Below are 10,621 nucleotides of genomic sequence, written 5' to 3' on the forward strand. Positions count from 1 at the left end.
CCTGTGGAGGGACTTCAGGCGTGAACAGCCAGGGCTCCCTGGAGTCATCTTGGAGACGGGATGCCGCATGCATGTGTCTCACACGCAGCTCGACCAGAACCAGCAGCTCTGCACGCGAGGGGGCCACGGGCTGGCAGAAGCGTCTGTTGGACTGGCCTCACGGGCACTTTCTGGCCAGCAGGTCCCAGGAACCGCCAAAGGAAGCCCTAGAGACGACCCTGCCTGCTCACACCACCTCCCGGTCCTTAGCGCCTGTGCTGGGCCTGTGCGTGTCCCATCCCTGTGCCTGGGGGCTACTGGGAGGTGCCTGAATCTGTGCTGGTGGCTTAGATACACTCTCTCATTCACCCATCCTCCCCACATGGTAAGAGGGTGCCCACTGCGTGCCAGACACCGACCAAAGCCTTTGGGCCTCCCCCGTGAAGGAAGCAGCAGAGCCCTGCCTGGTGGAGGCTGCTTTGGTGGGAGGCAGGCCGTGAGTTATCACACGCGTGTTCTGTGCAACCTCGTCACGTGACACTTTCCCACGCCCAGCTCAGCACGAAGAGGAGGCTTTGTGTGCACCTTGCTTGGCCACGTGGGACCCACAGCGGGGCCCTGGTGCTGTGGCCCGGCCTGCTCTGAGGCTTCTCTGACTGCATGCACGTCGCATCACTGCAGTGACAAATCCACAAACTCAACAGCTCAGCAGGACACGGATTTATGAGCTTGCAGTTCTAGAGGTCATTGGCCCGGCACGGGTCCCACTGGGCTAAAGTCAAGGTGTGGGCAGGGCTGGTTCCCCACGGAAGCCTCCGGGGAGAATCCGTGTCCTCACCTTTTCCAGCTCCAAAGCTGCCTGTGTTCCTCCTCCATCTTCAAAACCAGCCGGGTCCCACCTCTCCAGCCTCCAACCTTCATCATTACCTCCGCGGCTGACTACACTGAATCTTCAGATAAACTGGGACTTGAGTGGGGTCCCCATCTACTTCAGCCCTAGGGACCCAAAAATCAATTAACCACTGCCCAAAACCGCTTCCACCCATCCACGCTAAGACACACTGCCCTGTTGCCCACCCAGGCACCAGCATGACTCCCTCCCAGGCCCAGCAGCACCCCAGGGCAACAGGGAGCCGCTCAAAGGCAGCATCCCTGCCCGGGCCCCCGCGCATGCCAGAGTGCACCTCAGTGCTTGCAAAGGGCACAGGACTCTCCTCACTGAGCCGCAACGAAGAGCATGTCTTCCCTATGTGGTCACACTCGCCGTCACACTCGCCGTCACACTTGCTAACAGCTGGATACAGTGGCTCACACCTGTAATCCCAACACTTTGGGAGGCCAAGGTGGGCAGATCACTTGAGCCCACGAGTTCGAGATCAGCCTGGGAACATGGTGAAACCCCATCTCTACAACAGATGCCAAACTTAGCTGGGTGTGGTGGCGTGCACCTGTAATCCCAGCTACTCAAGAGGCTGAGGTGGGAGGATTGATTAAGCTCAGGAGGTCAAGGCTGCAGTGAGCTGAGACTGCGCCACTGCACTCCGGCCTGGGCAACAGAGCAAGACCACATCTCAACAACAGCAACAACAAACTTTCCAACAGGCTGTCCCTCCAAACATTGGGATTCCTTCTTCTGCATGACTTTCTGGCATCTAGCTTTCCACAGTGCAGGTCTCTCTTGGGTCCAGGTTTCCTCAACCCGCTGAGTGTGTGACGGGAGCTGCCTATGGTGGGCAGGTAGGCTGGTGGCACGTCCACGTCAGACGCCCAGGCCGGCGTCGGACAGGCTCTTCCCTCTGTGGTCTGGCAGGGTTGGAATTCATTCCCACACACCTTCCCCCAGGTCCTGCTGTGTAGATTGGCTGCTTTCTTCCCCTCTGGGATCCTTCTCCTCTCAGGTCAGACTTTGTTCCTGCTCCTGGGAGCATCCAGGCCACAGGGGATGGTAAGGGGGTCATGAGGAGATCTGGCAGCCCCTCAGGGAGGTGTTATGGGGCCCCCAGGCAGCAGAGACTGCCTTCGAGGGAGGAGAAAGCTGCCTCCATGTGGACGGATATGCAGAGGGGCTTGGCGGTCTGGGGCGCTCGCTCAGATGTGTGCAGATACCCTCAAATGTCCGTGCTCCCGTTCTCAAAATCCCAGTCTTTCCCAATCAGCCTCTGCTCTGCTCTGAAGGCCAGTGCCCCTGAAATTGGTGTGCTGGAACTCAACCCTATTGTCCGTCAGTCTTTGTGTCACTGTAAAGAAATGCCTGATACTGGGTCATATAAAGAAAAGAGGTGGACAGGCGTGGTGGTTCACACCTGTAATCCCAGCACTTTGGGAGGCCGAGGGGGGCGGATCACGAGGTCAGGAGATCGAGATCATCCTGGCTAACACGGTGAAACCCCGTCTCTACTAAAAAAATACAAAAAATTAGCCGGGCATGGTGGTGGGCGCCTGTAGTCCTAGCTACTCGGGAGGCTGAGGCAGGAGAATGGTGTAAACCCAGGAGGTAGAGCTTGCAGTGAGCCGAGATCGCACCACTACACTCCAGCCTGGGCGACAGAGCGAGACTCCGTCTCAGAAAAAAAAAAAAAGAGGTTTGGGCCAGACGCAGTGGCTCACACCTGTAATCCCAGCACTTTGGGAGGCTGAGGTGGGTGGATCACCTGAGATCAGGAGTTTGAGACCAGCCTGACCAACATGGTGAAGCCCCGTCTGTACTAAAAATACAAAAACTAGCCAGGCATGGTGGTAGGCGCCTGTAATCCCAGCTACTCAGGAGGCTGAGGCAGGAGAATCGCTTGAACCCATGAGGTGGAGGTTGCAGTGAGCTGACATCATGCCACCGCACTGCAGCCTGGTGGACAGCGTGATACTCAGGTTTGATTGGTCAGGGTTCTGCAGGCCGTACAGGGAACGTGATGGCATCTGCTTCTGGGGAAGCCTCAGGAAGCCTCCAATCACGGTGGAGGGTGAAGGAACTGTGTCTCCCACGGTGGGAGGGGAAGCAAGAGGGTGGAGGTGCCACACACTTTCAAATAACCAGATCTTCCGTGAACTCGCTCGTCACCAAGGAGATGGCCCACCCCTTCATGAGGGAGCCGCCCCACGACCCCAACACCTCCCACCAGGCCCACCTCCAACACCGGGGGGTCCAGTTCAACACGAGACCTGCCGGGGACACACGAGACCTGCGGGGGACACACGTCCAAACCAAATCCGTCCAAACCAAACGGAGGTGACGGCAGGAAGAGGTGGGGTCTCCGGGAGATTCGGCCATGGGGGCTCTGCCCTGGTGGAGACGATTAGTGCCTCATAAAAGGGCTTGAGGGAGCCCTTCTGTCCCTCTGCCACATGAGGACACAGACGGGCACTGCCTTCAAGGAACAGGCTTTCATAGGACGTCGAAGCTGCTGGCACCTTGACTGTGGACTTCCCGGCCTCCAGAACTGGGAGGAATGAATTTCTGTGGTTTGTGAAGACCCAGTCGCAGGTATTTTCCTACAGCAGCAGGAATGGGCGACGACCACGTCTGAGACAATGTCTTGCCTCTTACCTAAGAGACCCCACAAGCTGTTAGCTCACGTGGCCGCTGGAGCACTGATCACTGGGCAGAGGACGCGACATCCAGCAGAACATCATTTCCAGAGCTGATGGGAGCATGAATCTTCAGAGTCAAGAATTTCATGAGTCATGCGAGGGAGGAATAGAAATAACCCCACACGTGGAAGCTCCACAGAGTCCCCCTGACTCGGGAAGCGACAAACGCACCGCGTGGCAGGATACCAGCCAGAGATCCGGTGACCCATGATCCCTGGAAAGGAGCCAAATGTTTAAAGTTACCCCCACAGAGAACATGGTATACCCAGTTCCTAAATTGCAGTGACACAACCGCGACGTTGACACCAAGAGGGCGAACGAGAGAGGGAAAGTCGAACCCAGTCTCAGGAGGTAAATGAAACATTAAACATTGAAATCCAGCCATGTGTGAGACACGCACACACACCTCCCTTGCCAAGTTGGAGTTTAGATCCTAGGAGCCCCGAAAAAGGTTCAAGATTAGAAATTCTTGACATTCACACGTTAAAAGAGAAAACCAATGAGTATCTCAATTCAACATGTATTCATGATTTTTTTCAAAATGATGTAAAGCAGACTTTATTCACAGAGGGCCACGGCGGTGGGACCCCTGCCCCGGGCATTGCAGTGGGGAGAGAGACTGGACTCCGCCCCACAGGAAAAGCTTTTAATGAAAGAGGAAGTGGAAATCAGCATGATCCAGGGTGTCTAGGAAAGAACTGCGGCACACGTCGCGTGGAATGTCAGAAATGCGGGGAGGATGCCGGCTAAACTCCTGTGTCTGACGTTGTCCAGGGTTCCGATCCTCACGTGGCCGGCCCCAGCCTGAGCCACATCTCTGGGTGGCACCGTTCGCACGTCTCCAGGAGCGGCTCCTTGCATCCCTCCACCAGGCGTCTCTGGCCAGGCCACCTCCCCAGCGGCCACATGCTCTCACCTGGCCGCTGTTAGAAGGACACTGTCCACATCCTCAGAAGGAACTTTCCCGGCCTGGGCCCCCACAGCACACGCACTCCTCCAACTAAAGATTCCCCGGAAATTTCCCTGAGTTGTGCCAAGAACCAAAGGGCACCGTGTCATCCGGGGCCACCACAGATGCCGTATCACTCACAGTCGAGGACAAATTCGCCCAAGACCAGGGGACAGGCAGGTCCCCTGTCATCCAGGACATGTGGACCCAGCAGGGCCGGCCGAACCCGCTCCACAGCCCCCGCCCCAGGCACATTTGAAGACTGAGAGGTGGTCTTGGGTGCTGGTCAATTCGCACCAGGGATCCTCCAGCCCAGCCAAAGAGTCACGGCTGTCCCTTCCCAAAGGCCTTCCTCAGGCTGGGCAGGGCCCGCCCCAGGCCCACCGCAGCCAACAGACACGGCCTCGGGCCGGCCGGTGGCGTGCGGGAGTGCAGGCCAGGCTCTAGCCGGGTTGCATTGAACCCATAGTGATTTTCCTGAGGTTGGAGGCAGGCAGGGCGGGCCTCAGCGTCTGGGCCACTCAGAGCAGAGATGGCGCGTAGAGGAGGGAGTGTTCGACGTCCGCCTGGAGGATTTGTCAGAACTCGGTGCCGGGAAACCCCCCCCAGGATGACCGTGGGGCCCGTCTCCAGCTGCTTTGCCTCTTGCTTGAAGGAACGCCATGTGGCATATTGAGATCCAGGAGGGGCGACTCGAGGCCTTCCAGACAGCTGACCGTGAGGAGGCAGAGGCTGCGGGGCGGCGGCTCCAGGTGCGTGCAGCCCAGCAGCTCTGCAGGGAGCAGGAGGCCCTGGGGAAGATGGAGCGGAACCGGCTGCTGAGAATCCGGTAAGCAGCACCCAGGCCCACCTGCGCCCGTCCCAGCAGCTCCTGTCAGTCCTTCTGCCCTCTCCCCAGGGGTCTCCTCACCCTCCGCATCTGTCCGGCTCCACCTGCACCCTCCCTGCCTCCTCCCAGCTTGCTCCTCTGCCGGACCCTTGAGTCCTTCCCAAGTGTCAGGCTCCCCCCTGCACCTGCCCAGAGCCCCAGCCCTCCCGAGATGCCACAGCCACCATACCGCCACTAAAGCCGGCTACTAAAGCTGCACTCCAGCGAGACTGCCCCTCCCCTTTCCCTCCGGCAGCCCCATCCTCTTCCCAGCCAGGCCATTCTCTAGGCTCCATCCCCACCTCTGGCTGCTCCTTTGCACCCCTCCCACGGCCCCCACCCACCACGGCCATGGAGCGCTCAGGCCTGTTCCCCACATGTCCTCTGTCATGAGTCTCCTGCTCAGCCAGGGCCCAGCCACCTCCTAGGCCAGTCCCCAAGTGCTTCACAGGCCATCAGGCCAGCTGTCGCAACCTGCCGTGAGCCTCTCTCCTCGGGACCCCCTTCTGGCCTCCGTCCCCTCCCCCATCTCGTTCCCTCCCTTCAGCTGCCCAGGCCACAAACCCCTGTGGAATCCAGGCCCTGGCTGCAGACACGAGGTCCCCAGCCCCTGCCTCCTTCCTCCCCACAGCACTGCTGTACCTGCGCCATACTCTTCCCAGACCCCTGCCCAGCTGGGATCAAACCTTGCCTTTGGTGGTTCCCTGGCACTGGAGCCCCAGTGGCGTGGAGAGTTTGACATCTGTGTGGCCCACGGCACCAGCTCTCCAGGGACCCTCGCTCCTCCCCAAGGGAGGCTGTGCAGGACAGAGCTGAGCGAAAGGGCCCACGGCGTCTCTGGGACAGGAGCTCCAGCTGTGCAGGGCTTGGGGGCAGATGGGACGTGTGATGCCCTCTGATGGCCCCGCGTCCCCACAGGAAGTCCCTGCACACGCAGAAGGAGCTCGGGCTCAGGCACCAGAAGCTGCTGGAGGATGCCCGGAAGAACCACAAGGTCGCCGTGCGGTTCCTGAAGGCCTCCCTGGGAAGGTAGAGCCTCCCTTCAATGTCCTCAGGGAGAAACCCAAGAATACGTGTCACTTGCTTTTGTCTTGACATTCCCTGATTTTATCATTTATTTACTTAAGATGGAAGCTTGCTGGAGTGCAGTGGCATGATCTTGGCTCACTGCTCTGCCTCCTAGGTTCAAGTGATTCTCCTGCCTTAGCCTCCTGAGTAGCTGGGACTACAGGCATGTGCTACCATGCCTGGCTAATTTTTGTATTTTTAGTAGAGACAGGGTTTCACCATGTTGGCCAGGCTGGTCTTGAACTCCTGACCTCAAGTGATCCGCCCGCCTCGGCCTCCCAAAGTGCTGGGATTACAAGCGTGAGCCACCGCGCCCGGCCTCCTGATTTTATTATTGAATCATCACCTTATCATCAAAAACCAATAAACATGTATTTTTAGTGTGAGGTGCTGTTTCTTTTCAGAAGAGGCCCCTGAGACGCGCTGGGCATGTTCCTACCGTGTCCTCGTGGCCTGGCCCTCCGGGGCGTGTTTCTGCTGTGTCGTCATGGCCTGGCCCTCCAGGGCGTGTTCCTGCCGTGTCCTCGTGGCCTGGCCCTCCGGGGCGTGTTCCTGCCGTGTCGTCATGGCGTGGCCTCTACGCCAGCATCTTTTGCCCATCCCACCTCTTGTGTTATCCCTGTTAATCATGTTCCTGGTGGAAATGACAGCACCGAGGCTCCTTTAATTATACCCCACACGGCATCACTGTGTCACTTCCTCAGTTAAAAATGTGGCCGATTGTGGTGGCACACGCCTGTGATCCCAGCACTTTGGGAGGCTGAGGCTGAGGCACGAGGATCACTTGGGCCTGGGAGCTGTGATAGCACCACTGCATGCCAGCCTGGATGACAGAGCCTCAAAAATGTTTAAATGTCCTTCCTCAGAATCCGAGAGCAAGAGAAGAAGGAGGAGATGAAGTGCCAGGAGCACATGAGGCGACGCATGGACGCGGTGGTGGCGCTGAAGGGCAGCATCTCCGCGAACCGGGTAGGCCCCCGCAGCCCCACCCAGCCTCTCCCTCGGCCCCTGCCTCGGTCCATCCCTGGGCCCCTGCTCCTTGGGAGCCAGGCCTGTGTCCTCAGGTGTCCACGGTTGACCCACATAAATTGGTGGCCCCTGGAGGCTTCCCAAGCCTGTGCCACAGATTTGCCCATGGGTTCTATGCGGGTCAGGGCCAGGCACTGGAGTCAGGCAGGAGCAGACAGCCCAGCCCTGCTCCCATGGGGCCTGGTCTTGTTGGAGGAGACACATGGAGGGCCCGGGCACCTCGAGGCCATGCCCTGGGCCCAAGGCTGGGGGTTCAGGCTGCGAAAATGGCAGGAAGGGTGGGAACAGAATCTGCAAAGGCTCAGAGGTGACGGGCAGAGGCGGGCAGGTGACGTGCAGGGACAGCCCCAGCCCCACGCTTGGGTTGTGCGGACAATTTGCCAGCTGTCTCCAACGGGATCTGCAGACGTCAATGTTGGTTTAAGGCCCAGTGTGTGTGTGTGTGTGTGTGCAGGTTTGTATGTGTGTGTGCAGGTTTGCATGTGTGTGTGCATGTGTGTGCAGGTGTGCATATGTGAGCATGTGTGTGCACATATGTATAGGTTTGCATGTATGAGTGTATGTGTGTGCACATGTGTGCATGTGTGACCATGTGTGTATGTGTGAGCACACACCGTGTGTGCGTGTGTAAGCATCTGTGCACGCATGTGTGTACTTTTGCATGTATCAGCGTATGTGTGTGCACATGTGTGCGTGTGTGACCGTGTGTGTGCATGTGTGACCGTGTGTGTGCACATGTGTCCAGGTGTGCCTGTGTGAGCACGTGTGTGCAGCTTTGCATGTATGAGCATAGGTGTGTGCACAGGTGTGCAGGTGTGAGCATGTGTGTGTTCCCACGTGTGCTGACGCTGTCACCTCAGTGCTCTCTATTTCCAAGGACACACTGCGGAAGTTCCAAGCATGGGGCCATGCCAAGGCAGAGCTGGCGGAGCAGAGGGTCCAGGCTGAGAAGAAGGCGATTCTGGCCCAGGGCGGGGATGCGTTCAGGCACCTTGTCCACCAGCGCCGGCGCCAGGAGCTGGAGGCCCAGAAGAGGTGAGGGTGGTGGCAGAGGTGCCACTGGGAGGCACCTGCCCAGTCAGTGGGTGCAGGGAGAGCCAAGGGGACTCGGCTTTACATTAAGCAAAGCTGCTCTCTCTCCCAGAGCCCCCACTCAGGCAGCTGTGGGGCACGGGAACAGGGGCTCCAGGCCACCACCCTTGCCCTGCCTGGGCCTGACTCAGCCTGCCCAGCCCTGCCCCTACTCCAGTCCATGCCCAACCCTCAGCCCCTTCTCCCCTCTGAGACTCTGAAACCCCGTCCCCTCTCGAGAGCCTCCGGCTCCTGTTCTGACTTCTCAGGAGGAGGGACGGGCGGGCTCTTTCCTGGCCCACCCAGAAGTCTCCAGGGAGCCTGTCCTGGGTTTTGCCTGAAGCTGCCCTCATCCCGGGAGCCTGGCCCTTTCTCCCCATCCCAGTCCCCCTGTCCACGGCCCTGGCCAATCACTGCTTAGGATGTGCCTGGGCGGGGGCTCCTGGCCCTCTCGCTGGGCAAGGCATCCTCCTCTGGGTGCCACAGAGCCCTGAGTGCGTCCTCCCCACCCCCCGAGTCACGATCAGGGTTCTCCACCACCCGTCAGCCTGCCCACCTTGGGGGGGGTCCTGGCAGCGACGCCTACACATCCCTTAGCCTGGCGCAGGCCTGGCATGTAGGAAGCACCCAGGAGGTGCAGCTGCAGTGAGTGGATGAACGTCTTCAGCCCTGGGGCTACCCTCAGTGGCAGCCCCATGCCAGCTTAGAAACAAGGGCTGGGAAGAAGCCCTCGGGGCAGCCAAGGCTGCTGGGGGACTGGGCTGCTAAGTGGGCAGGGCCGGGCTGGGCAGGGCTGGGTTTGGCAGGGCTGGGCTTGGCAGGGCTAGACAGGACTGGGCTTGGAAGGGATGGGCTAGGCTGGGCAGGGCAGGGCTAAGCTGGGCAAGGCTGGGCTGGGCAGGGCTGGGCAGAACTGAGCTTGGCAGGGCTGGGCTGGGCAGGGCAGGGCTAAGCTGGGCAGGGCAGGGCTAAGCTGGGCATGGCTGGGCTGGGCAGGACTAGGCAGGACAGCTTGGCCGGCATGGGCTAGGTTGGGCAGGGCTGGGCCGGGCAGGGCTGGGCTGAGCTGGGCAGGGCAGGGCTAAGCTGGGCATGGCTGGGCTGGGCAGGGCTGGGGTTTAAACCTAGAACTTCCAGCTTGGCCTCTGCCCATCTGCTCCCCACTGGAGCTTGTGTTTAGCCCCAGGACCAGGAAGTTCCCACCCCAAGAGCCCTGCTGGGCAGGAGGGAGCCCCCAGGAAAGCTCTAGGGAGGGGCCGCCAGGCTTCCTCTCACCTGGGGCAAGGTAGAGGCAGGGGACCTCTCACACTTGTCTGAGAAGCGACTCCACGCAGGGCCTTTGAGGAGGAGCAGAAGCTCAGAAAGCAGGAGATCGTCCGTCGGATTCTGAAAGAGGAGGCTGAGGAGGACAAAAGAAAGAAACAGTGTCCCCCGGCCAGTGCCACTCACCGGCCGACCCTGAGGGACAAGACCTGGAACTACATCTCCGACTTTTGCGAGGAGAAGACCACAGCCCCAGCCAACACGTACACGCCGGTGAGCAAAATGCCACACACCTGTGGAGGGCAGGTGGGGCCTCGGGGCTCAGGTGTGGTGAGACATCCTCTGAGGACCTCAGCGCCACGGCCACCTGCAGGGGGTTGCTGAGCCCGCTGAGTGGCCGCCACTCAGCTCAGGGGCAAGGGGACAAGACCCACCACAGACCCACCACATGAGAGAGGCCCATGGCCGCAGCATCCCCAGCCAGGGTCCAGTGTCCTGGCCTCACCCCCAGCAGTGTTGCTGCCCCCCAGTCTGGGACCACCTTGCCTGGCCCTGTAGAGAGCTGGGTCAGCTGCCTTGCCAGGGAGATGTGCACAGCCATTCAGACCACATGCCTGGGATCACCCTGCTACAAAGCCCTCCTGATAGCACCCAGGGGACAGCTTTCCTGTCACTCACTCATTCACTCAGTCATTCATTTACTCACTCATCCTTTATTCATTCATTCACTCATTCCTCATTCATTCATTCACTTATTCATTCACTCATTCACTTATCCTTTACTCATTCATTCACTCATTCACTCGCCA

The 10,621-nt window shown here is 59.5% G+C and overlaps 1 protein-coding gene across 1 annotated transcript in view; it reads left to right on the forward strand.

The window, feature by feature from the left end:
- The window catches only part of CFAP74 (cilia and flagella associated protein 74), a 114,583-nt gene that overhangs the window by 34,199 nt on the left and 69,763 nt on the right, over positions 1-10,621 (forward strand). Inside the window, exons 7-11 of the mRNA XM_011930994.1 lie at positions 5,169-5,342; positions 6,300-6,410; positions 7,316-7,418; positions 8,356-8,513; positions 9,884-10,085. Of these exons, the coding sequence (XP_011786384.1) occupies positions 5,169-5,342; positions 6,300-6,410; positions 7,316-7,418; positions 8,356-8,513; positions 9,884-10,085 (748 nt within the window). The remainder of the gene's footprint in view (positions 1-5,168; positions 5,343-6,299; positions 6,411-7,315; positions 7,419-8,355; positions 8,514-9,883; positions 10,086-10,621) is intronic.

The sequence above is a fragment of the Colobus angolensis genome, unplaced genomic scaffold, assembly GCF_000951035.1.
Source record: "Colobus angolensis palliatus isolate OR3802 unplaced genomic scaffold, Cang.pa_1.0 Scaffold89, whole genome shotgun sequence".
NCBI lineage: Eukaryota > Metazoa > Chordata > Mammalia > Primates > Cercopithecidae > Colobus > Colobus angolensis.